Consider the following 26,902-nt stretch of genomic DNA (forward strand, 5'->3'; position numbering starts at 1 on the left):
GGGGTCTGCCGCATTGGGGTCAGCCGCATTGGGGTCTGCCGCATTGGGGTCAGCTGCATTGGGGTCTGCCGCATTGGGGTCTGCCGTCTTTCTGAGGCTCACAGCCCACCCCTCCTCCATCCCCAGCACCGGGAAGTTGCCAGATGGGAAGAAGGGAGCGTGTCACCTCAGCTCAGCCTCCCAAGAAGCCCAGGTGGCCGTGACCAGCCCAAGTGGCACAGTGGGGGCCAGGGGAGTGGGGGCACAGCCATCTGCCTTCCCAGACCCCCAGGACTGCACCCCCTCTTCAGGAATGACAACTCAAGGAGCCTGGGAGCCGGTCATCTGCCAGGTACCAGCGGGTGGCTTGTCCCTGCTCCATCTCCTGCGAAACATTTTAATGATGAGAAGACAGGAAGGGGTTTCACACCTCAGGCCCACCAGGGGGAGCACCGGGATAGTGGGGTTCAGGTGGAGGGGAGTGGTCCCTCCCCGCCCCTAGGAGCCTGCAATCCATACTCCCATGCACAGGAGGGAGGGCATGTGGGGGTGGGACGGGAAGGTAAGGCAGACAGCTGCCTGAGCATGGGCTCAAGGAGGTGACTCAGGAGGGCTTCCTGGAGGAAGGGGCCCCTACCTAGCCTAGAAGGAAGGCAGTCCGGGGTAGAGGGGTCCTGCCCCTTCCTGGGGAGGATGTAGGCCGAGGCACAAGAAGAGGAGGAGAGTGTCAGGGTGGGCCAGCTGAGGTGGGCACGGTACCCTCTGCTCAGTCCCTGGCCTGTCCTCCATGGCAGCAGGCAGAACGTAGACTCGGGGTCCACAGTGCTGCCCACCCAGCCTCACCCAGCGAGCCGGGGCCTGGGCAGTGGGGCCCCACATAGGGCATGGAGTCCCAGTTTACCTGCTGGGAGATGAGTGGCCACATGGGGCCATCTGGGCAGCTGTGTCCACCCCCAGGACTCAGCAGTGGTCAGTGTCATGCAGGACGTCCCCACCTGAGTGGTCTGGGTGAGTGGCAGGTCTGGATCCAGCACCCGAGGCTGACACTTGGCTGCTGTGTGCCTCAGTTTCTCCCGTTGGGAGAACAGGTGAGTCTGGGCCCTCCCACGGGAAGGCATGAGGATGGGGTGAGGCCAGGCGTGGGCACAGCCCTCGGAGGAGCTCCGACTTGGCTGAACCTCCCATCTCACTCCGTCCAAGTCGCTGGACCCCGCCGGCCTCTCTTCTACATGGTCGGCCAGCATATGGACCCTTCCCAGGCTTGGCACAGGTTGGAGGGGAGGCCAGGAGGGTCTGAGGCGGGGTGGGCACTCACACCAGGCCCTGGACCCCCACCCAGAGAAGGCAGGCCGGGGAGGGGGAGGCCACTAGTCTGCTAGCAGGAGTCAGACCAGTGTCCTTGACCTTGAGCAAGCCCTCGGCCCCGCCTGCAGAACCAGCTCCAGACACATGTAAGCTAAATGGGTTTGAAGAAGCTATAAAACTCCCGAATAAAATGAAACCGTTGTTGGATCCTGACTGCAGGCAGTAGATCAAGCTCCTTGGTGGAAGGTGGGAGGACACGCAGGACCACCGCGAGGGGCTCACAGGTGCAAAACGGTCTCTAAGCCGGGCCTTCAGCTGCTGGGGTGGGATAGAGGAGGCGGGAAAGACCCCGGCCACTCCTCTGGGTCGGGGCTCGGTGTGACCTTGGGCCAGCCTGGCTGTGACCTTGGCTGCCCACCCTTCCTGTGCCCGGCCTCTCTGGCTGCAAACGGCAGAAAGATATGTGCCCGTGAGCCGTGACCAAGCACCCAGGGAGCCCGGCCCCAGCGCGAGCTGTGGAGGTTCCTGGTTCTGTTTGTTGCTGTTCTTGTCATTAACCGTCACAACATACACTAAACAGGAATGTTCCGCTTTCACCGTCCAAAACGTACGGGTGCACAGCACGCGACGTAACTGCCACCCCGTCTAGTGCAGAGCGCTGTCTTCATCCAGCAGACCCTGCACCCTTGGCACAGCCCGGTTCCTCCCCCGGCCCCTAAAATAGACAGCTGTTGTCAAGAAGACTCTAACTCCAGGTGGCCTGTCCTGGTTAGGCAGTGCTGCTCTGACAGGAACATACCACCAACGGGGTGGCTTCAACAAACAGGAGTTTATTCTCTTATAGTTTGGAGGCTAGAAGTCCGAGTTCAAAGTGCCAGGCTCTAGGGGCTGGGTGAAAGCCCCTTGACCTTGGGCTTCAGCTCTGCCTCTTGCTCCCGGCCCACTGGAGCTGGAGGCTTTTCTTCACTCAGGCCGCTGCTGGCTGCTGAGGCTGAAAAACCCAAGGTTGACAAGTGAAAAGGCACAGTCCCGATGTTACCAAACCACACGGCAGGCCATTGAGTCAAGTCCGTTGTAAGTCCCAGGATCAGCAGGGCATGGCAGGCTGCTGAATGCAGACTCAGCTACATGCAGGGTTAAAACGCGCCAAAGAGCTGGGCGCCATCCTCCAAGCCGCTGCTTGCATACGGGAAGCAGAGCCCAGCCCTGAAGGCACTCCTCAGCTGCTCCGGTTGATTCCGCCGGAGTTGATTGCTGACCTCACCGGGGGGGTCACACGTCCGGCTGCCCAGCCACTCAGCCAGGCCCGGCCGGGCTGCCCCATGGCCTCGACCACACGGCCTCACATCTGTCAGAGTTGGGCTCACGAGGTTTTCAGCGGCTGAGTACAGTCAGGCTGCCAACCTTCGCAGCCGAGCGAGTGAACCGTGTGGGAGACCACTGATCTGCTTTCTGTCTCATGGGTGGAATCACACAATTTGGGTGGGTGGGTGGGGTCCTGTCTGACCGCTTTCACTGAGCAGGGGTTTTTGTTTTTCGTTGTGATTTGAGTGGGAGTGGACAGAGCAAATTCGCTTTCCATTCAAAAGTCCACACACCTCTTGTTTCGTGCACTGCGGTCCCCACCCTCTCGCAGGGCCCTCCCCTCTTCCTCCCGTGTCTCCTGTTTCGCTCAGTCCTCTTCCCTGCCCCTTCCTGCCTTCTGCGCTTCCTCCTGGGCCGATGCCGCCCTTGGGATCTCGTCTGGTTGATTGATCTAAGCAGTGGGGGCCTTCCTGGCATTCTAGGTCCCTTGCCAGGCCTATTTGGCTGAAAGCTGAGCTGTGGTGGGGGGTGGGGTACAGGTCCGGGTCTGAAGGGTGACTTGGGGCGCAGTCTCAGGGCCTCCACCAGTCTCCATCAGACCAGTCAGCCTGGACCTGACGTCATTTTGTGTTTTGCTCCCTATTTTCCCACTGAGCAGGGTTTTTAAGGTTCACCTGTCCCTTAGTGTGAGCCGGGACCTCTGACCTTCTCAGACTGACCGATACCCCGTGCTGTGGACAGACCGCATTTTGTTGGCGTGAGACACTGTAGTGAGCAGCCCTGCAGGGACCTGGGGTGTACCCTGTCTGTGGAGTCCTTGCACCCGGGTCCCTGGGCGTGGCACTGCTTTTATTACCCGGGGCCCTCTTGTAACACTTTAAAGAGCACGACTCAGAAAACATAAGAATCTGGGTGAGGGCCTTTTAGGTGTCTGAGAAGTGGCCTCCATAACCTGAACCGCATGCCTGCTCTGACATGTCTGTCACCCCGGGCCAGCTGGCCGGGCTGGGGCATCTGCGCCAGCCGCCCCCACCTGGTGTCCCCATCAGGGGCCACCGTGCAGGAGCCTGGACGTGACCTAGCCGCGGGGACGCCACCACAGCCACGCTGCTGGGCCTGCCCTCCTGGTGTCCGTTTCCCCGTCTGTCCCTGTGGAAGGTTCTGGAGCCGTGCGGACCCTCACACGTGGCCAGTCTTCCCCAGCGGCTGCCTGCCTCTGTCACCTTCATTGCTCGGCCCTCCGGCAGCCTGTCTCCTGTTGCCTTCACACGCAGCCCCCAGCTCCCCGCAGCCACTTCTGGGGAAGCTGGGAGCAGATGGTGGACGAGGCATAGAGCAGCCTGGGGACTGGGCCCGCCGTGCTCCATAAAACCACAGGCTGGATGGCCGTCCGTGGGCAGGGACGTGTCCAGGGGGCCCCGTCCGCCGACAACCACAGTGATGGTCAGACTGTGTCTGGGAACTTTAGGGTGCTGCTTTGCCCCCAACTGTACCCATCGGTCACCTCCAGGCCAAGGACTGACTCTGCCAGCTCCTCCCGGCCACATGGCATCTCCTGGTTGAACCCCCATCCATCCGTCTGGGAGAGGTCTGATGGCAGACCCCAAGACCACGTCCTAGCCAGTGACTGCCCATCACGCCCGGCCTGTCCACCCTCTGCCGGCCCGGATCCTGACCTGTCACCGTGGACAGGGACGGCCCACAGGGCAGGGTGATGTTCAGAACCACTGTGGAGCCGTGTGCCCCACTGACCCTGTGCCCCAGCCCTGGCCCGAGGCCCCCTCTGCACATCCGCCCCTCTCGCCCTCCGTCCACCGCACGGCTCAGGTGGTCAGGATACCCATTGCACAGGTGAGGAGGCTGAGGCGTGGGCAGGTGACGCTTGGACTTGAGCCCCAGCCAGTCAGAAGGTTCCAGGGTCTTCCCCTGGCCGTGCCAGGCACGAGACAGCAGGGACCCTATTGGCATAGCTGCTGTGGGTGGGCTGCTCCTGTTCACCCCTCCCCAGAGGCCTTCCCCACATGGACGCAGGGATGAGACCACAGCTGTGCAGGAGCTGGGGGGCTGGGGGACTGGGACAGCCCCTGCTCACCGGCGGTGGGGGGCTCTGTGGCAAGCCCCCCCGGCCTGGGGCAGCGTGGGGGATGGGGTGGAGCCGAGGGCCTCCTCCAGCCTGTCTTCAAGGGCGATTTTAAGAGAACACCCGCCAGGAATGTCAATCCTGATTTAAAAATAACGTGCATTTCCAGAGAACACTCTCACGGCTGATGGAGGCTTGCAGGCCTCTCCCGCCTGCACAGTCCCCCAGGGCCTGAGCACACAGGCCCCACCCCGTCTGGGCCTCTCCTTGGCCCCCCACCCCATCCTTTGTTCAGAACAAAAGTGGGAACTGGGCGCCTTCTCTTAGGGGTATACAGAAGGTGGGGGCTGGTTAAGTGGGGCCCAGCCAAGCCAGAGCAGCCGAAAGAGGCAGGCTCAGGTACCTCACCCCCCAAGAAAGGAGGCCCAGCCTCTAGGAGGGGTGCTGGGGCATCCGCAGAGCACCCCCCATGCCATCCAGACCCCCCAGCACTTGCAATGCCTGTGGCTGGGGGTCTTTTGGAAGCCTGGACTTCCTCAGGGTCCTAGGGGCCCCTTGGGGTTGGAGTCTGAGTTCCTTCAGGGATTGGGGTTCCCTCAGGGGTCTGGTGGTTCTTCGGGGGGTCTGGGGTCCCTCTGGGGGCCTCGGTTCCCTTGGAGGTTTGAGGGCCCCTTGAGGGTTGAGGTCTCTTGGGGGTCTGTGGTCCCTCAGGGGTCTGCCTTCCCTTAGGGGTCCCTGGGGGGGTCTGGGGTCCCTCGGGGGTCCCTCAGGGGTTGGTGGCCAGCCTGTGAGTCGTGTGCATCCCGTACCCTTGACTCCTGTCACCTTGAAGAGCAGAGAAGGCTGGTCCCTGGGGTCCTGACTCGCAGCAGATTCCCCTTCAGGCCTGCTGGGGGGGGCCGGCTCATGGGGGGCAGGGCTGCTGAGCCAGGCCCCCCCGAGACGCCTTGGGCCCCCCACTCCTGTGCAAGAGTCCCTGTGAGGACGGTTTAATCCTCAACTTATCAGATCAGCTTTATCTGCAAAACCTCCCACAATTTCCCAGAGAACAAAATTAAAGAGAGGGCTTAGCAGAGCTTTGGCGTCTGCCGAGGGGCTGGGGAGAGGCCGATGGGGCAGGGGCAGAGGCGGCCCGAAGTCCCCACGTGGCCCAGCAGTGTCCATGGGCCCTTTTGCCAGGTCCCTTTCTCCCCCCAACACACACCGTAGGATGGAGGTCAGGCAAGGTCATGACGTGACGCGGCGTGAGGGTGAAGGGCGAGGTGTAGGTCTGGGTATCAGCCAGGCGTGATTCACAATTACCGTGACTTCCACCGCCACCGCCAGGGGCCTGGGCACCGCGCATAGAGCTCCTCCATGTGGGCCTCTTTGGGTGGAGCTGGGGCTCAGCTACCCCACCCCTGGCCGGATGGACACGCACACAGGGCTTGCCACAGGCAGGGCTGGCTGTCAGCCATGACACATCGCGCAGGTGGAGACAGGGAGGCTTACCTGGGGCCTCCTGCCCCCAGGTCGGCACTGCACTCACGCACACCGTGTCCTGGGGCCTGGTCCAGCCCGGTCCGTAGGTGTAGCTGCCCAGGAGGGAGGGACTGGTGCATCGGTGTGCTGGGCCCCGAACACCCACAGGGGCAGCACCTAAGCCCAGCTCACTCCTCAGGCCCCAGGCCCTGAGGCACCGGTGGGGTGAGGCTGGGTCACCCCAGCTGCCTGGCTCAGGAGCGGTGACAGTAGGGGCTTGAGAGACAGCAGCAGTGACAGAGCTGTCCTACAGGAGCCCCAGGGCTGACAGAGGTCCTGAACACCCACTGGGGGTCGAAAGCCCCACGCTTTGCTCTTGCAGGCAGATCCCAAGGGCCTGGGCAGCTTAGCAAAGGGCCCCCTTTAATGGCCTCTGCCCACCGCCCAGCAGCGGGCTGGTCCAGCCTGGGCCCTGAGGCTGGGTTCTCTGGGGCCGGGGGCTGCGGAGGGACCTTGACTGTTTCCTCAGAAGCTTCCCGAAGCGGAGTCAAGCACATCTAAGAAGGCAGCAGTCTCAGGACAGAGTGGGCGGACAGCATCACGCTTCCCTGCGGAGGCCACTCTAAGCCCAGGACACGGGAGGCCCAGGGTCACCCGGCCTGCCAGCCGCTGGATCCAAGCAGAGGGACTCGGAGCTGGGCTCTGGCCCACCTCAGGACGGATGCTGCCTGGTGTGGTGTGGGCTCTGAGTGCCACCTCCGTCTCAGACCTGGGCTTTCCTCGGCAGTGGAGCCCACCAGGGCCGGCGGACCAGGGCATCTTAGTGGGGGGCTGGCTGCTAGGTCCTGCTCAGCCCCTGCCCTGCTGATAGCACCCCGAGTTCCACCGTTAGCCACGATGCCATGGCCAAGCCTGAAACCCAGGTGGGCCACCCCCAGAGCCTGGACGCTTCCCTCCTTCCCCAGAACCACCACCCAGGACTGGGGAAAGGCGGCCACCCTGAGGCCTTGTCTCTCGGCAGGTGCTGTGTGCACCCACATCCCGTTGTTCCAGTTACCTTGGTCCCACCCTCGGTTCTAGTAGCACCCCCAGATCGGAGGCCATCAGCCTCCTCTCAGCAGACATGAGTCCGGGCAAGAAGGCAGGCCGAGCCCCATGTTGGGAAGCCTGTGGGGCAGTCAGGCTCTGTCTCTGCCTCAGTCCCCTGTCCTGTCCCTATCGTGGGCCACCCTGAGCCCGGCCAACAATGAGTCCAGTCACCATGACTAGTGAGCATTCGTGAGAGGGGCCCGTCAGCAGAGCCCAGCAGGAGGGCAGGAGAGGCGTGCTCTGAGAGGCGGCGCAGGCCTGCCGCACACTCACAGCACTGGCGACGGATGGGCAGGGACTCCAGCAGGGCGCGTCATCCCTCAACAGGGAGGCTGGGGCCCCGCGCCCCTCACTGTGGGGCTGCCTCCAGGCTAAGCGCAGAGGCAGCTTTGGGATCACCTCCGACCCCAGAAGCGGGCCAGCCTGGGCATAGCCTCATCCCTGAGCAGCGCCCATCCTCAGCACCACTGATAGGAATGGGGGCCCGTTTGCCAAGCCCAGCGGACCCCTGTAATCCTCAGCTCACCTGACTCCTGGGCGTTTGGGTTGCTGAGGACCTGGGTCATTGAGCGCTGACTATGTGCACTGGCCACCACTAAGAAGGACACGCGGAGAAGACACCCCACGCCCCCACCTCCGCGCCCGGCCCCTCAGCCAGGTGCCCCCACCCTGCCCTGTTCTCAGGCACACCGAGACCTTGAGCTGTCCCAGCGAGGAAGGGCAGAGGAGGACCCCAGAACCCAGACACCTGGGAAGTTGAGAGGCCCTAGCAGTGTCCAATGCAGGACGTTCTGCCGGTGACCAGGCTCTGTGATCAAGGTCAGGCTGGGGTCGTCTGCGGGACGGTCAAGGCTGCCTCCCCTGCCCGCCTGCTGCCTTCCCTGGCCTGCCCAGCAGCTCCTCAGGGACAAGACGCCCACCCCCACTCCAGCCAGGCCGCCTGTAAGCACTGTGGGGCATCTGGAAAAGTCCCCAAGCCCCCAGGCCTGTGGGGTGTGTGCTCCCTGGTGGGCCTTGCCAGGGCTTGGCTGTGCCTCCTGTCCACCTCTGACCTCTGGGACCCACTTGAGACAAGGAGTGAGGACATCTGGGTTTCACCAATGGCCCCAGCGTGACTGGGGGGTGCCCAGGGGCCTGGTGTGGGGCCCTCAAATCACCTTCCTCCATTTGCCCCAAGCCTTGTGGGACCACCGCCCACCTCTCCTCTCCTCATAGTGGGGGCTCTTTGCCCCCAGGCACTGTCCACGTCTGGGGACGTTTTTGGTTGTCGCGACCAGGGGCTGGGAAGTGGATGTTCCCAGCACTGAGTGGGTGGGCCAGGGGTGCAGTGCTCACGGCCCACAGAGAGTTCTGCCAGGGTGTCCCGCACCCAGGGAAACCTTGTCCTGAGCACCTTTGTGCTACAGACTGGAAAGAAGAGTTTCCCAGCACAGGAGTTTCTCTTGAGACCACACTTGGTGTGGGAAAGGAGGTGAGTGTTCCCTGAAACCAGAGCCCAACAAGGGCACCTCAAGTCCACCAAGAGGACATGGCAGGAGTGCTCAGACACCCAGCGTTCTGGGGCGCCAGGCGGCCTGCCCAGCACTCAGTCAGGGAGCCCTTGATACAGACAGTGGGGTGGCCGCTGGGCGGGGTGCTGCAGGAGGCACTTAGAGGCAGGAGTGTGGTTGGAGCAGGACAGCCGCTAAGTGCTGTAGGGGAGGAGGGCCCACCTCTGCCCCCCGCCACCGCCCTACGCTGCGCCCCGCTGCCCTACGCTGCACTCCAGCCCTCCCTAACTCCCTGCCCCGACCCCTAGCCCCTCACGGCCCTCAGGGACTCCCCGCCTCCCACTCTGGGGGCTCACTGACCGAGCCCCCACAGGCCCTGCCCCCTCACCAGCCGCCTGTGGCCCTGATTGACCCCCATTGCACAGGTGGGGAAAGCAAGGCAGACGAGCAGGGCAGGGGGACCCGGGTCTCAGCTGCCCCACCCACTGGCTGGACCTCGCGTTTCTCCTGGACACCTCACTGTGGGAAGCGGCAAGGGGTTGGGAGGAGACCTTGGCCGAGTCCAGGCTTCTGAGGCTCCATCTCCTGACCTCCCCCCCATCCCGTCTGGCTGTGGGCAAGGCGGGCCACCTTGTCCACTCCCCAGCTCACAGGCGCCCTGGACAGACACATCTGGAAGGGCCTTTTGGGGAGGGAGGGTGCCCTGCACCCCGACCCCTTGCCCTGGAGGCTCCCAGCTGGGTCATCAGAGGATAAAGCTACGGTGCCCCTGGGCTCAGAGAGCTGATGGGAGCACCCCCACAGGCCAGTGGGGTGGCAGGTGCTGGCCCAGGACACCTGTGGACTTCGGGGTCTGGAGTGTCACCCACCCCCCTTGGTAGCATCTGCCTGGTCTGGGAAGCTGCAGGACACAGGCCTCATCAGGCCCGATGGGCAGGAAGCTGCCCCTCCGGCCTCAGGACCAGCGAGGCCTTCAGGGACCAGGAACAGGGAGTGGCAGCCCCCCACGGCAGGGCATCTTGGCGTCCCCCACTTGATTCTGATCCTGTGGGAGGGCCTGTGCCACCCGGTCCAGCTCTGCCCCCTGGTCCTCAGCTAGAGCTCCCGATGGGCCTACTGGAGGGGGCAGCTGTGGGACAAAAAGTCCCCAAGGTCTGTGCCAGTCTGGGGGGTCTGCCCAGAGCCCCTTCATCACCTACTCCTTGGTAGTAAAATGGTAACCCACTGCCATCAAGTCCAGGGTCGAGTCAAAGTGCTCCTGAACAGCACAGGGCCAGGGCAGAGCCAGGGACGTCCCAGCCACATTCAGGACAGGTGAGGCCGGAGGTGGGGGCAGTGCCAGCCTCGCAGGAGGAGGAGGGCAGACCCCAACTGCTGCTCATCTCTTTTCAGAGGGTCCGCACTGGGGCCCTCGCAGCCCCCTGGTGGCTGGTTCCTCCTGACCTCCACTCGGAGACCCCTGTTCCGGGCTGGCCACTGGAGGTGGTGTCAGACATAAATTTAGCTGCGCTGTGTCCTGGGAACGGCCCCCCCCAGGTGGACCCTCCCACCCTGAGCATCATGGGAGTGACCTCCCCCCAGGTGGGCCTCCCCCCACACACTCCAGGCCCAGGCTGGCTGGGTGGGGAGGAAAATGGTGGCGAGCTGGACCCCCAGAGGACAGTGAGGGCTCGAGGGCATCGACAGGCAGGGTCCTCTGACTGCCGGATCCCTGGTGTGGTAGCCGCGAACAGTCCTAGACCTGAGGACATGGGGCTGGGGTCTCGGGAGGCCCTGCCCGGAGGCCAGAGAAGACAAAACATGGTGTTCAAAACATGGGCTTCTCAGGGTCCAGCAGGGTCCCCAGCCCACAGAGCCTCCCCACAGTCAGGGCGGGTTCTGGGACCCTGTGGCTTCTGCTGCTGGCCATGGCTTTGACCCCTGGTGCCCGGCCAGTGTCCACCCTGTAGCCGGTTCTGCGGGAGGCAGGGGGTGCGGAGGTGAGGTTCTTTGTCGCTAGGACGCCGAACGCTCACTCAGCAACTCTTCCGAGGAGACGCGCGGGGGGCAGGACGGCCCCCACCACCAGGGAGGGAAGCCAGTAGGGGGGTCCCCGGGGAGCGCCCTCCCCTGCCCTGGCGCCCCATTAGCTTGGCCTCTCCCTCGAGGCCCTGGCGGGCTCTAAATAGATGCTGGGACGGAATCGACCGCCGCCACTCCGGGCGAAGCGAGGGCGGGTGGAGTGGCCTCCGCCGCGAGCTCCGTTCCGCCCCCGCGCTAATGCACTTCCCGGGACGCGGCGCTGCTCAGAGAAGGAAGAAAGGGCCGCTTGCCCCAGATTCCCGAGAAAATCTGCCCTGAAGGGCTGGCCGCTGCAGGGTGTGTCCCTACGCCTGCCCGGTGCTGCCAGCCCCTCCTCTCACTCCCACCACACGCGTGTGCGCACACACAATCACACACACACAGGCTCACACACACACACATACACGCGCGTGCACACACACACATACTGTCCCTGCCGACCCCTCCCTTTCCCCATCACCCTGTCCCCACCAGCCCTTTCCCAGCCCTGTGGCCTTGGTCACTTCCTCCTCCTTGACCCCTTCTCACTGGGACCCAGCCCAAACTCCCCGAAGTGTGGGGGGGTCAGCCTTGGGAGGGACCATTCCCATGATGCCCAGCATCAGGGGGTCCCCCTGGGGTGGGGCCGGGCCCCTCCTTTCCTCCTGAGCCCCTGCAGCCCCCCTGGCCGTCTGGACCTGAGGCCCAGCGGAGACTGGAACCTGCCTCCAGACAAGGCTGAGTAGCTGTGGCCCCCGCTGCAGGCTGGGCTGGCGTCCCACCCTGAGGGGACATTCTGAGCTGGACCTGAGTCCTAGAGGAACCACAAAGGGTGGAGGGACAGCAGCCGGTGGGGATGGTGCCCTGGAGTGGTCTGGAAGTGGGGCTGGGACGTCACCCACTGCCCAGGGCCACGGTGGGGACATGCAGCGGTCTCAGGTGGCAGGGGTGCTCTCCAGCTCGCAGCTTCTCCTCCAGCCATTACAGTCAGTAGGGTCGGGAAGTGTCTGAAGCCCGTTTGTTCAGTTTTGACCTAGGACACGGGTAGTCTGTGTTCAAGGTTACCATTCCGTGTTCAAGGTCGCTGTGATTGTTAGTTACGCTGCTGTGGACAGTCTGGAGCTTGGGAGGCTTGGGAGGCGTCTCTGTGTCGGGGGAGATGGTGGCTGAGCAGTGATTTGGAGAAGGGGAGAGGGTGGGAGAGTCAAGACTTCCAGCAGGAGTGGTCTTAGGAAGTGCTCCTCTCGGGCCCACCGGGTGCTGCCTGGGCCAAAGCAAGCCCCTCAGGCTGGCACCTTTGGGGGGAAGGACCAGGAAGGAGGGAACTGAGAGCTGTTATCCGGTGGGAGAGGGAGAGGTGGGTGCTCATGCTGGGGTAGCCCTTGAGGACCCAGGCACGAGGGCCCATCCCCCATTCTGGGGACAGAGGGAGCTCCGGCCTGGGGACCCACTGGCCATGGGACTCACTGGCCAGGGTAGCCGTGGGGGGTTGTGGGAGGTGTGGGAGATGGGATTGGGGTGGCGGCCAGTTAAAGGATGTAAAGAGAGGCCACCTGGTTCTACCCACACCAGGCCCTGGTCAGAGATGAACCCAGATGCTGCGGTTCAGTGTGGTCCATTTCCATGACGACAGGGTCGAGTGGGGAGCAGGAGGGCGGACTAGAGCTGGCCACCTCCCACGTCCGAGAGCAGGGGGCAGGGGCTTCCACTGGGTCCCCACAACATCCCCCTCAGGTCATCTGCAAGCAGGCTGAGTCGGGAGCTCCTCTCTGCTCAGTGACCCCACAGCCTCAGGAGGCTCCCCGACTGCCCCCCTAAACACACGCACCATCAACCAAGGCCCCAGAGGGTGGGCATTGAGTTCACTGAAGAACGGACCTGAGGGGGAGGGTCAGGGCCCCTCCACGCATCCAGCGGCAGCAGAAACAAACTCCCTGGGGTCTCCTGGGCCCTGAAGCCAGTGGCAAGACACGGAGTGATGGGGGCAAAGGGAGGAGCCCCCATCCAGCGGGAGGTTAAATGCCCCTCACCGGGTGGGGTGGCTGGGGCACTGTCCTGGTTTCCTGTGACTGCTCTGTCTTGGTGGCTTGAAGGAGCTCTGATAGTGTAGTGGTTAAGGCGTTTGCCTGCTAACCAAAAGGTCAGTGGTCTGAACCCACCAACTGTTCTGCAGAAGAAAGAAGTGGCAGTCTGCTTCCATAAAGATTCACGGCCTTGGAGACCCCACGGTGTCACTGTGAGTCGCACTGACTCAGCGGCACTGAGCTTGGTCTGGTTTTGGTTGGGGGGCTGCAGGGGTCCCTGGCTGTGTGAACAGTGCAGGGTCGGCGCTAACTCAAAGGCTGCAGGTTTGAATCCACTCAGAGCTGCCTTGGAAGCAACGCCTGGCAATATACTTCTGAAAAATCAGCCCCAGAGACCCCACAGCGTGTGGTGCGACCCTGTGACACAGAGTGCGACCCCGTGACGCAGGGTGCGACCCCGTAATGCAGGGTGCAATCCGTTACATGCAGTGTGACCCCGTGATGTGCGGTATGACCCCCGTGACATGCAGTGTGACACCGTGACTCCCGGTGTGACCCTATGACACAGGGTGTGATACAGGGTGCAACCCCATGACATGTGGTGTGATCTCATGACGTCTGGGGCGACCCCGTGATGTGCAGTGCAACCCCATGTCGTAGGGTGCAACCCCGTGATGCCTGGTGCGACCCCGTGACATGCGGTGTGACCCCGTGACACGTGGAGCAACCCCATGATGTGTGGTGCAACCCTGTGACGCAGGGTGCAACTCTGACACTACGGGGCACCAGGAGTCAGGGTCAGGACTTCCAAACCAGGGCACAGTCACAGAACCCAGGTTAGGACTTGAACGTGTTTTTTTGGGGGGACACAGTTCACTGGTAACAGAGACAGTGTTTACAACACCCCCACCCTCCATCAAAGACAGTGCCTCTACCCAATGGCTGGTTCCTAATCCTACCGCTTCCTGCCCTGTACTGTGGCCCCCAGAATCGCTGGTCAATTGTTGTTTTTAAACTCTTAATGGAGCGTGAGGGCGGTAATGGGGCCTGCCTGAGTGACTGTCCTTGGATCAATAGAGACAAGGTTCAGCGGATCCGCCTCCAGGTCACCCCTTCGTGCCCCGGCATCTGCCCCCAGCTCAGCCTGCACACCCAGGAGGGTTCCAGAAGGGCACGGTTGCCAGGGTCTGGGGCAGGCAGGCCCAAGGAGGGTTAGGTTGGGTCCCAGGGTTCCCACCGGGCTGGAGGTGCTGAAGGGCTGCAGACCACCAGCCCTGGGGCTCCTGCCCAACCCTGGGGGCTGCCTCCATGGAACCTTCTCGTCTGGGGGTTCTGTGGAGAGCTGCAGGACAGGAGAAGGCATGGCGGTAGGGAGCATGGGGACTCTTAGCTGGTGCTGCTTCAACAAACAGAATTATTTCCTCACGGCTTAGGAGGGCAGAAGTGTGAATTCAGGGCGCCAGGTCAAGGGGAAGCTTTCTCTCTGTCGGCTCTGGGGGAAAGGCCTTGTCTCTTCTTCAAATTCTGTTCCTGGGTCCTTGGAGATTTTTGAATCTGTCTCCCCCACCTCTGCTCACTTAATCTGCTCTATCTCAAAAGAGATTAGTGGAAGACACACCCAAAAAGAAGATGGAAGGAATACAGAGGATCACGGTACGAAAAGAAACTGGTCGGTGTTCCACCATTTCAGGAGGTGGCAGATGATAAGGAACCAATGGCATTGAAGGAGGAACTCGAAGCTGCACTGAAGGGAGTGCCATAAACAAAGCTCCAGGAATTGACGGAATACCCGTTGAGATGCTTCACCAAACGGACACTGCTCTGGAGACACTCATTCGTCTAGGCCAGGAAGTTTGGAAGACAGCCACTTGGCCAACTGACTGGAAGAGATCCATATTTGTACCCATTCCAAAGAATGGTGAGCCCGCAGAATGTGGAAATTATCGAACAGTATCATTAATATCACACACAAGTAAAATTTTGCTGAAGATAATTCAAAAACGGTTGTAGCAATGTATTGACAGAGAACTTGCAGAAGTGCAAGCTGGATTCAGAAGGGGATGTGGGATGAGGGATATCACTGCTGATGTCACATGGATCTTAGCTGAAAGCAGAGAATGGCAGAAAGATGTTCACTTGTGTTTTATTGACTATGCAAAGGGATTTGATTGTGAGGAGCATAACAAATTACGGGTAACATTGAGAAGAATGGGAATTCCAGAACACTTAATTGTACTCGTGAGGAACCTGTACATAGACCAGGAGGCTGTCATTCAAACAGAACAAGGGGACATTGCATGGTTTAAAACCAAGAAGGGAGTATGTCAGGGTTGTATCCTTTCACCATACTTATTCAATCTGTATCCTGAGCAAATAATCCAAGAAGCTGGATTATATGAAGAAGAACATGGCATTGGGATTCAAAGAAGAGTCATTAACAACCTGCGATACGCTGATGACACAACCTTGCTTGCTGAAAGTGAGGATGACTTGAAGCACTTACTGATGAAGATTGAAGACTACAGTCTGCAGCATGGATTACACCTCAATATAAAGAAAACGAAAATCCTCACAGCTGGGCCAATAAGCAGCATCACGATAAACGAAGAAAAGATTGAAGTTGTCAAGGATTTCGTTTTACTTGGATCCTCAATCAAAGCCCATGGAAGCAGTAGGCAAGAAATCAGTCGTCCTATTATGCTGGGCAAATCTGCTACAAAAGCCCTCTTTCAAGTGTTGAACAGCAAAGACCTCTCCTTGAGGACTAAGGTGAGCCTCACCCACGCCGTGGCATTTTCAATTGCCTCATATGCATGTGAGCTGGACAATGAATGAGGACAACCAAAGGAGAGTTGATGCTTCTGAGTTGTGGTGCTGGCGAAGAATGCTGAAAGTTCTGTGAACTGCTGAAAGAACTAAGAGATCTGTCCTGGAGGAAGTGCAGCCGGAATGCTCCTTGGACGCAAGAATGGCCAGACTTCATGTCACATACTTGGGTCATGTTGTCAGAAAGGACCATTCCCTGGAGATGTCTAGCCTCCAGAAAAGTCAGAACAGAATTTCTTCCCCTTAAAGCCACCCCCTGTGGTAGTCTTGTCATGATTGCCTTGGTAACTAACACAACGGCTTCGCTCAAGAACCATCTATGGATGCCCGTTGCCCACCCCACTGCACTCTGGCTCTTTGCAGACACCCCAGCTTGGTGCCCCCATAAAGTCCCCTTCTGCTCAACCCTCCTCCAGGACCCTGGAGCACACCCCCCACCTCCCACCCCTACCCCTTCTTCTGCCCACCCACCTAGAATGCGCTTCTAGAACGCCCACCTAGAATGTGTGGGAATGACCAAGTCCTGCCCACACTCGGGGCCACTCACCCAGTCTCCCTTGAAGGCCACTTGGAGAGCCGTGCTCCTGGCCTTGGCTCTGGGGCTCCAAGGCTCTTCCTGGCCCTGGGCCAGACTCTCTGGGACCAGACCTCCCCTGGAGCCCTATATTCAAGCCCAAATGGGCCTGGTGTGTGCCTGGTAAGCGTTTGCTAAGTAAATGAACGCCAACAGCTCGGCAGCCTGCCATTTAAGTGTGTGTGGGGGGATGGTGGGGTGGTGACCCCTTGACCCCTGCCCTGTGGCCTGGAAGGCAGACCACCGGGGCTCTGTGTAAAGAGGGCTGGGCTTCCGTCACAGCAGGGGTGAACAGAGCGGACCCCTGTTCCCAGACGTGGGTAGGAGGACAGCCACAGGAGGGGCCGCTCGCTATCTGCCCCTGGGAGCAGGCAGGACAGGGGGCTATCTGGGGGCTGGGTCCCCCCTCGACATACACACCCAGTTCTGAAGGGATGTCCTGTTGGCAGCACTCGGGACTGGCCTACGTGTACACTGCAGCTGGAGAAGTGTGCGCCCTGCGTTCGGTGCTCGGTGCAGGCAATGTGCCAGACCCTCTGTCTTCCCGTAGGTGTGGACGTACTTGCCCTGACCCCCAACTGCCATGAGTGCTTGTCCATCTGTCCGATCAGGGCACCCCGAGAAGTCTGAAGTTCACAGTCAAGGGAAACCCCAGGACCCCTCACAGAGGAACCTCAGCTGTGGGTTTCTGGAGGGACCCTGGGAGGGGTTTCGGGGTGCTCTGAGGCTCCCTGGAGGTGGAGATGAGCTAACTCCTTCCCCACCCCCACTGTGGGGCACCCTCAGGGCCACGAGGATCAGGCAGGGTCCCTGTGACTCTAAGACCCCCACATGGGCCATAGAGGCAGCTTGCCGGAGGAAGGGGTGGCCCATAAGACATCTTGTCCCCTGACATCCTCATGGAGAGGGCCCCCAAGAGTGACTCTGTTCACTAATGCAAGCCTCTCTCTCACCCCTTGTGCCCAGCCCCCTGTCAGAACCCTCCCCTGCCTGTCCATGGACCTGGGGCCCTGGTGGTATTGGGTGGACAGTGCAGCCCAGGGAAGCCAAGGACAGCTGCTCAGAGCTGGTCCTCCAGGCCAGAGCTCAGTTCAAGGGTGAGAGCAGTGGGGACTTGTGGGGGAACCAGGGCCCCAGGCAGTGCTGGATCACAGTGCCTCTGGCCCTGCCTTCCTCCCCAGCTCAGCCCTCGCCCGAGAGTGGAACTCAGGGGGCTGGGGAGGTGGCAGAGGGCAGCAGACCCCTTGGCCCTGCAGCCCCTGCCACCCTTAACCCTGAGGCAGAACCTCCTCTCCCACCTCCAGAGCCGAGAGCTGCCCGACGAACGTCACTGTTGGTACCTGGGGCTCATTCCGTGGAGATGCGCTGTGGTTGCCTAGTGACTGGATGCTGGACGCCCACGCAGACTCAGCACCCCTGCTTGCTGGGCGGACAAGGCGAGGCACCCTCTCAGGCTCCCCATTGGTCCCCGAGGCCTTCCATCCTGGGCTGGACCCCCTCGGACCACCAGGCAGGCCCTTCCTGCTCTTGGCTGGGGGTTGGGGGTTACGAGGGGAGTGTGCCTGGTTAGGGCACTGTCTCCATTCAGTGCCTGGGGTGCCTGACCCCAAAATTATGGGGAGAAGCGGGGACCCTGTGGCCTGGTCAAGCCTCCTCATGGCCCCTCATTCAAGGAAACTGAGTCACAGGGAGCTCGCTGCCAGTCCAAGGTCAGGCCAGCCCCTGTGGAGGTCATCGTCTGGGTTAAGAAGCTGGGACCGTTTATAGACCAGGCTGACCTGCCAGCCCTCCAAGCCGCGTGCTTTGGTCACAGCTCCCTGAGAAGTGTGATGCTCCCAATTAAAGATGATGACGTCGCCCGTGCCAGGGCGACAGACCACGCGCACTCACACCCCGGGCTCCGGAGGCAAGCTGGCTGCCCCCACAGTCATGCCTGGGATGGGCTCCCCTGAGCTCATGGTCCACACGGCCTGTATCCCTGACGTCCACCCTGGCTGGGGCTCTGGGGACAGAGGAGCCCCCTCCCGACCCAGAGCCAGCAGCCCCCTCCCCTGTAGCACCCATCAGCCCTGACTTGAGGTTCCAATGCAGAGTGGGGAGTAAAGTGGGGACATGATTAGGTTTAGGGACACACACTGGTCTGGGGACCTCTCTGCTGATGTGAGTCATGGCTGCAGGGACCGTGCCAGATGGGAGCTGCCCTTGTCATCCTGCATCCTGGGGCCCAGTATGAGGGTACGTTGCAGGGTGGGCCATGCGGCCTAAGGAAGCTGAGGGCAGCTGGTTAGAGCTGAGTTCAAGTTCAGGAGCTGCAGGGAGTTGTGGGGGGAACTGTCCTTGTGTGGTCCAGGGGCAGCGTGCCTGCTTCCTGCTGGGGTCTGGCTGGCGGGGCCTCTGTGGGGCAGGGGACATGAGGTCGAGCCTAGAAGGATGAGAGGCTCTGGCCAGCAGAGGACACAGCCTGCAGACTCGATCAGGCCTCAGCGTTGGCTTCGGGTGAGGCCCCAGCCTCTCCTAGGTCCTGCTGCCCTAGGCCGGACTGGGCTCATGGCTGCATCACCCCATCTCTGCCTCCAGCACCAGTGGCCTCTCCCCCTCCCCCTCTGCAGATCTCAGAAGGGCGATTGTCTCAGGGCCCACTAGGTAACCAACCAGACGACCTCACCTCCGCTTACTCACACCCGCAGACCCGCCTGTGGGGAAGGCCACTCTCAGGCCATCCAGGGGACGTGAGTGTGGGAGGACACACTTCATCCCACTGTGTGTGTGGGGGGAGGTTGGGGGGGCTTGGGGGCCTCCTGGGGGCTGGCTAGGCGCCAGGTCTTGTGTTGGGACCTGGGAATGTTTGGGCCGTGAGGATTCAGGGTGCCAGACGCCCAATGGGTGTGCTTTTCTGCAGAGTTTATAAAATCCTGCTGACGGCCCACCCCCAGGTTCAGACAGAACTGGTGTGGGCTGTGGTCCGGGCTCAGGGGACAGGGGACTGTCCAGACCAAGCAGGTGGGGCGCTGGGTGGGCGCTGGGTGGGCTGCAATGTGCCCTCCACAGCGGCAGGCTGCCCCCTCTGCACGAGCACCCCTTCCTGTGAGCTGCCTGACCACTGCCGCCCTTGGGAGTCCCTGGGCTGTGTAGGGGACCCCAGGAACGCAGAACCACCAGGCCCACATCGGGTGGGGGGGTGACTCCTCCCGCAGGATCCTGGGGCCTGAGAGCTGAGTTTGGGGGAAGCCTGAACCCCACCTGCCCCCTTGGCCCTGGTCCACCCAGCCCAATTCTCCCATTTCCTGGCATGAGGTCTCTGGCCCACCTCTCTGGCCAGATGGCCGCCTCCAGCCAGACTCCTGACGCTTTCTTCAGAAGTCGCCCACCAGCTGGTCACCAAGGTTGTTCCTGTGGAGATCACCCCTGCCGGCCACCGAGCTCTGCCCCCCGGAACAGCCTGAGCTGGCCAAGGCCAGGCCTGGTGGGGAGGGGGAGGCTGGCCGTGTCTCACTGTCCCAGCTTCTGCAGGCCCTCAGGAAACAGGTCCAGCCTCCTGCCTGATGCGTCATCCATGGTCAGCCCCAGGATCCTCAGAAGCAGTGACTGACAGGAAAGGCTGGGGACACCTCTGGCAATAATAGTAAAAAAACCTCCCCTCGGGCCTCCTCTTTTGGGGGTGGGGGGACGAGCAGCTTGTGGTCGACCCATCGGGTCACTGCTCGTGGAGACCCTCCACATCTACCTCCCACAGGGCCTCAGCCCCCCAGGGGCACGCTGCCTCAGTTTTGCCCCCAATGTCTTGCCTTTATTGAGGAATTGGCATAAGTAACAAGCTGACTTTCAGAGCCCAGATCTCATGGGGTTTTGAGGACTGAATAGGAGTTCATGCCAGTGTGCAGAATGGGGAGGGATGTCTTGCCAGAAGGAACAGCCAGTGAGTCAGTGTGTGAATCACAAGGGGACAAGGGAGGCTGAACACCCTTCTCCTGAGATGGCCATGAGGGAGACACTGAGCCCTGGGTTCGCTGTGGGGTGTTTCAGGTAAGACTAGAGCACGGGTGGGGGTAGGGGTGCAGCAAGAGGCCTTCCTGTGTTATTCCGTCACCTGCCTCTGCCCCCAACCAGGCCATCTGTTGGGTTTGGGACATTCTGCAGGTGTCCAGGTTCAAGCCCACTTGTGGGAGGGCCCAGTGGAGCCTCTGAGGTGGGTCTCCTCTCACTCCAGGTGGGACAATGGGTATGGATTCACACACACACACACACACACATGACCATGATGGATGTGGGCTCCTGGATACACACACACACACACACACACACTTGCAGGACCACGATACCGTGTCCCCTCACACCTTCTGGCACATCCCGGTGCTAAGACCTCGTGCCTGGATGGGTGTGGAGGCCTGAACAGGTCCGTTGGGAGCAGGATGCCCTCCTCAGATGAGGCCAGGCCCTTCCAGACAGGCTATGATTGACACACAGATGGGCTTCTGCTCATGCCAAGGGAGGCGGTCCCAGCAACAGGACTCCAGACGCCTCCCCGCCACCTCCAGACCTGTGTCCTTCCATCAGGCAGGGCCCGGAGTCCCCATAGCACTTCCCACATGCCCTGCTGTCGGGCCTGGGGCAGCTGTCCCATTGGCCAACTTGAAGACCCAGGCCCTGGGGGATGGGGGTGGGCTTAGTCAAGGGGCCCTGTTGGACCCTTGCCTGGGGGTCCCAACACATCACCAGCCAGGTGGCTCCCAGGAAACAGCCAGGCAAAGATTCATCTGTTCACTGTTCATGTATTGATTCACTCCCTCATTCATTCATCCACTCCCTCACTCATTCATCCAGTCCCTCATTCATTCATTCACTCACACATTCATTCATTGACTCATTCATTCACTCATTCATTCATTCATTCAGTCCCTCATTCATCCACTCAGTAGTGCCCAGTACTACCATTCATCCACTCAGTAGAGCACATGTGGCCAAGTTCAGCCCACAGTCCAGCTCACCCATGCCGACTGTGTTAGCCTTGCCTCAGTTTCCCCACCAACTGCAGGCTAGATGGGGGGGTGCCTAGAGACCTCCCTAAGGCCCTTGGCTGCCTTGACCCATACTGGCCACAGCTGGGTGGGGTCTGGGTGGGGCAGGCCACCTCCAGGCGGGAGGCTGCCTAGGGGACCGTGAACAGTGAGACCCCCAGGCCCATGACCCTCCTCCTGGCCCACCCTCCGTCTCTCCAGCCGGGGACACAGCTGCTCCCCTCCCTGCTTCAGGGAGCCCTGCAGGAGGTCAGAGGGGACCTGTCTGTCCATGGCCCCCTCTGGCAGGAATCCCCAGTGAGGACCCCAGGGGAGGGCCATCAAGGGTGTCCTGGGCCTCAGCCCTCCATGCGGCAATGCCATGACTAAGCCCATTTTACATTCGAGGAAATCCAGCCTCCATGAAGTGAAGTCACCTGGTCCCAGCACAGCTCGGGGAGGGGTGGAGATGGGGTCGGGTCCCAGGTCTGTCTGACCCCAGAGCCCCTATCTGCTTCTGACGGCCCTGGATGGGCCTGCTGGCCCCAGAGCTAGACCTCTGTCCTGGCCTTACCTCCTCCGATTTCTCCAACTGCCCTGCCTGCCCTTGGTCCGGCACAGCGTCCTGGGCGAAGTGGCAAGGGACACAGCTGCCCTCGGGCCCAGCCTGAGGGGGGACCCATCCGCCCATCCCTTCCTTCCTTATCTCTGGTCTAGGCTATGGCCTATCCCTTGCCCTGGGTCTGGGGTGTGAGCCCGTCCCCCTGTCCAGGTCTGGGGTGTGGGCCCAATCTACCCATCCTGGGTCTGGGGTGTGGGCCCGTCCCCCTGTCCAGGTCCGGGGTGTGGGCCCATCCCCCTGTCCCAGGTCCGGGGTGTGGGCCCGTCCCCCTGTCCCAGGTCCGGGGTGTGGGCCCGTCCCCCTGTCCCAGGTCCGGGGTGTGGGCCCGTCCCCCTGTCCCAGGTCTGGGGTGTGGGCCCGTCCCCCTGTCCCAGGTCTGGGGTGTGGGCCCGTCCCCCTGTCCCAGGTCTGGGGTGTGGGCCTGTCCCTGACCTGGGTCTGGGGTGTGAGCCCGTCCCCCTGTCCAGGTCTGGGGTGTGGGCCCGTCCCCCTGTCCCAGGTCTGGGGTGTGGCCGGTCCCTGACCTGGGTCTGGGGTGTGGGCCCCATCCCTCCCTCCAGGTCCATCCCAGGCTGCGGGCCCGCCCCACCCTGTGTCTGCAGATCATCAAACAGACCCGCTCCGTTCCTGCTCCGGCTGACATTCTGCAGAACCAGCCGGCAGACAGGGTGGGCGCGCCGGGAAGCTGCACCCAGGGTGGCGGAAGGAAGCAGGAGGCCGGATGCAGCGGCCACGTGGCCATGGGCATGGGGGGGTGCTTGGGACATGGAGGGCCCTGGGCCACACAGGGTGTCCCCATCTGAGCATCCGCATGTCAGGACAGACGTGTCATGTTGGGCCCGCGTCCTGCCGGGGATCCCAGGGCCTGTTAACAGCAGAGCCAGGGTGAGAAGCTGGGGTCCTGGCTCCCAACCCTGTGGCCCTCTTCTCGGCCATCCATATTTGTGGAAGTGACCTCTGGGTAGTGGGTTAAAGAAAGATTCGTCCCAATCCTACCCCAGTGCCTGTGACGGTGGCCTTATCTGGAGGCGGGGTCTTTGCAGACGTTAGCAGTTAAGGTCAGGTGTGGTCACACAGGAGCTATACCCAGTGACCAGTGTGCTTAAAGAAGAGATCACAGGAAGATGGCCGTGTGACGTGGTGAGCAGAGGCGGGAGTGACGTGAGCACAAGCCTGTGAAGACCTGTGACCACCGGAGCGGAAGGAGACAAGGAAGGACCCTCCCCACAGCCTTTGGGGGAGGGTGGCCTGCCGACACCCTGAATTCGGACTTACAGCCTCCAGGGCCACAAGGGAATAAACGTCACAGCTTTAAGTCATTTGTCACAGCTGCCCCAGAGCACATCCCCCTGTCCGTGCCGGTCCCTGCTACTGTCCCTCCAGCCAGGTGTCCATCTGCCACTACTCCCATCCACTGTGAGTCTGGCCTCAGAGCAGGGGGCAGACCTCCACCTTGCTGCCTGGGAGCCATCTACCAACAGCTAGCACTGAACAGTGACTGTGTGCAGGGCTTTGGCCTTGACGCAGGCCGCCGTGCCACCACCACCTTGGAGGGGCAGCACTGTAGAGGTGATGCAGTGGGTGTGCAAAGGAAGACTAGCCACTCCAGGCAGGCCTCCTGGAGGAGACAGCGCCTCCCAGCCTCACAGAACTGATTGGCACATTGGCTCAGAGCAGGGAGCTGGAGGGGTCCTGGGTACTCCCAGACCCCGGTGTTCTGCGGGCCCTGAATGCTCCATTGGGGCAAAAACGGTCACCTTGAGCACCGGCTGTATACCTGGGCAGCTGCAGCTCCTGGGTGGGGCCGTCTGACCTCTCCCTCCGTCTGGGTGGGGCGGGCCTGCTTCCCGTCCTGGCTGGCTCCCTGCACAACTCTCCATCCCCGTCAACCCGGCCTGTTTAAATATTTAATCCCGTTAAATATTAAACCTCTTCCAAGTCCAATTACGGTCGGATCGATTCTCAGACGTGGCTGTGCAGACAGAGCTGGCCTTCTGCCTCCGCTCTCTGGGGTCCCCCGGGAGCCGGCTGCAGATGGGCTGGATGGCCAGGGTGTGGGGAGGGGGGCCCTTTGAGGCCCCTTCTCTGTGGCTCCCCTCCTCCAGCACGCTGCCTGGGATGCAGAGGGGGCCAGGCGCACCCCCCTCGTTTTCATTGGACGTCCAAAGGCCAGGAGCACAGACATTTCTCTGCAGTTCAGGACACACAGGGGACAGGGTCTTGCTGTCCCCTGGGCACAGCCTGGAGTGGGTGGGAATGAGTGAAATGAGTGAAAGTCCAGGGGGCCCCCCACTGCAGTGCCTGAATGGGACTGAGAGCTATGACCCTGTCCCCCACTGGCCTCACGTCTGATGCCCTTGGCTTCACTGCCCTAGACCCTTGATTCACCCAGAGAAGGTTTACATTTTAAGAAACCTCGGTTGGGTTTGGAAACCACGTTGAGTTTACTGCGAATTTGGGGAGAACCATGCTCCACACAGTGCTGATTCTTCCCACTCGTGGACTTCGTATCGTCGGTGGATGCTGGTGGTCGATTCTGTGCAGGTCACCAGGTCTTCCTCCCTCGAAGCCAGTGGGTGGTTTAGAATCAGTGATCTTACGGTTAGCACCAAGCACTTAACCACTGCTCCCCCAGGGCTCCTTACAGCATGCATATATGTGCATATATGTCAGGGAAGCAGAGTGCTACAACTATGAACCGCCAGTGGGTTTGAACTGCTGGCCTTTCAGTTGACAGCCGAGCACTTTACCCACTGCCCCACCTGGACTCCTGTTAGCAGCCAAGAGCTCTTCTCCCGTAACCTGGATTCCTGCTGACTTTGTGGGTGCTTTCCTCTCCTTTCTGAGGGACTAGCGGCTGAGCTCTGGCGTTCACGGTTACCGTGTTGGATCTGGCATCTCCAGGGGGTGCTGGGGGCATTGTTAGGTCAGTCTTTGTTCGTAGCTGCTCTGGGAACTCCCACATACATCCTTGTGAAAAAAAAAAAGAACAGAGAAACCTCAAGTGATTGCGATCACGGCCAGCCAACGTGTACCAGAGTAGAGCTGGGCTGGGTGGGGATTCCAGAGCTGATGGTGTGGAAGCAGGTGACCAGGCCTTTCCCTGTGGGCAGGCACAAGCCTCCAACCTCCAGAGAGCAGGGCACACGTCCACTCTCTGCACCACCTCGGGGCTCCGTACATCCTCGCCTGCCCCTGCAAAGCCTGAGCCCAGATGCAAACTCCAGTGGAAGCCAACAGGGAGGAGGAGGCCACGGCCATGCACCCCGATGCCCAGGCGTGTACTCGGGGACTGGGAGCAAGCTTGGTGCCCTAGTGGAAGTGTTCGACATTGATGAATCCACTGTCTGTCCACCGGCAAGGGCAACATGAAAGGGAGCTCAGAGACGCCAGTCCTGGTAACACAGGGAGGTCACCTGCCCGGTGGCTGCAGTAGCTGTTCCACTGAGACTGCAAGGTGGTGACAGCAAAGAGGCCACACACGGAGCAGGGAGCGTGTCCCCGGCCGAGACAGCCCCAGGCCTTGCACGAGGTCACAAACAGCCTCTGTGAGTGACACTGAACGGGGCCAGGTCCCCACGGACGACCGACAAAGGGAGGGCTGAATAAGGAGGGGAGATCGGTGGCTGGACCCGGGAGTTCGTTGTCAGCTGTCAGGGACAGGGCCTTCCACGGCAGAAGGGACTGGGGACTCTGTGAGAACCCTGCTAAGTGCCCCCTGCACGGGCTGTGCTGTAGGCTGAATGGCAGCCCCCCAAAATATGCCCACAACTGAACCCCACGAGCCCGTGAGTGTGACTCATGTGGGTCGGATTCTGTCCCTGGAATTCTGTGAGATCTTAACCCTTCCACAGGGGACACAATTCATTTGAGGGCAGGGGTTTCTTTGTTATGTAAATGATGCGACATCAGTGTAGGTCCTTCTAAAAGGAGCCACTTCTGAGTTATCAGAGAAGCACGTTAGATTCAGAAGCACAGATGGGGAGAGACGAATGCCCTGTGAAGATCGGAAGGAAGCTGAAGACATGAGGACCTTACCCCAGAGCTGACAGACAGACAGCTTTCCCCTACAGCCAGCTCCCTGGATTCGGGCTTGTAGCCTCCTGAACTCCGAGGAAACAAGTGTCCGTTTGTCACAGCCCCTCACTGGTGGTATTTGTGTTACAGCAGCACTATTAACAGGTCTTTGCGGACGCAGTCGAGCTAGGGACCTTGGGATGACATCATGCTGGTGTGCTCCAAGTGCAGTGGCAAGTTTACCTACAAGAGACAGAAGAGGACAGGACATAGACACAGAGGCGAAGGCCGTGTGGCGATGCAGGCAGAGACTGGGGTGACGCGGCCACCAGCCCAGGCATGTGGGGAGCCACCAGGGGCTGGGGAGAGGAGGCGGGCCCCTCATCTGGGGCCATCACAGAGCGTGCCCCTGCTGACGCCTGGATCCTTGGTGCTTCCCGGTTCAGTCATGGCCCGTGAAGTTGGCCCAGGCTCCAGTCTGCAGAGGTGGGTGCGCTGGGACGATAATCAAAATGGGAAAACATACAGGTCGACGTCCTGGTAGAACGGTAACCTCCTCCCGGCTCAGGAGCGTCTGGAACATCTGACCGAAGAGATGCTGGGTGAGTGAGTGAGCGGAGGGCCACCCGAGCAGTGTGCCCTGTTCAAGTAGCAGCTCCTTGAGGTCCGACTTTGCTTCATTTGATCGCCGACACCAAGCACAGGTCCTGACAAGCAGAGACTGCACAGGCTTCAAACCTACTCTTCCCAGTTCAGTCACGATGAAGTGAAACCGGAAGGGGCACAAGTTTGTAAACTGTGGGTCTACCAGAAAAGTAGCTGCAACAGGAACAGTTATGGGCGATGCCCTGCTGGGGACATAACCTCCCCCCTGGAAAACAAGGCTGTCAGTCTTCACGGGAGCAAAGCCCAAACCACACTCACTGCCATTCTGACCCACAGCACCCCTAGAGGACAGAGTGGAACTGCCCACAGGGTCTCCAAGGCTGTCAATCTTCATGGAAACAGAGCCCAAACCAAACCCACTGCCATAGAGTCCATTCTGACCCACAGCGCCCCTAGAGGACAGAGTGGAACTGCCCACAGGGTCTCCAAG

The 26,902-nt window shown here is 61.0% G+C and overlaps 1 protein-coding gene across 1 annotated transcript in view; it reads left to right on the forward strand.

Moving 5' to 3' along the window:
* Positions 1-26,902, forward strand: part of CACNA1H (calcium voltage-gated channel subunit alpha1 H) — a 103,998-nt gene that overhangs the window by 3,771 nt on the left and 73,325 nt on the right. Inside the window, exons 5-12 of the mRNA XM_042783223.1 lie at positions 4,282-4,440; positions 9,805-9,861; positions 10,102-10,290; positions 10,659-10,688; positions 16,623-16,723; positions 17,478-17,609; positions 19,073-19,196; positions 22,350-22,457. Coding sequence (XP_042639157.1) covers positions 4,282-4,440; positions 9,805-9,861; positions 10,102-10,290; positions 10,659-10,688; positions 16,623-16,723; positions 17,478-17,609; positions 19,073-19,196; positions 22,350-22,457 — 900 coding nt within the window. The remainder of the gene's footprint in view (positions 1-4,281; positions 4,441-9,804; positions 9,862-10,101; positions 10,291-10,658; positions 10,689-16,622; positions 16,724-17,477; positions 17,610-19,072; positions 19,197-22,349; positions 22,458-26,902) is intronic.

Source organism: Orycteropus afer, unplaced genomic scaffold (genome assembly GCF_000298275.1).
Source record: "Orycteropus afer afer isolate SDZICR_OR568_19922 unplaced genomic scaffold, OryAfe1.0 scaffold00751, whole genome shotgun sequence".
Classification (NCBI taxonomy): Eukaryota; Metazoa; Chordata; class Mammalia; order Tubulidentata; family Orycteropodidae; genus Orycteropus; species Orycteropus afer.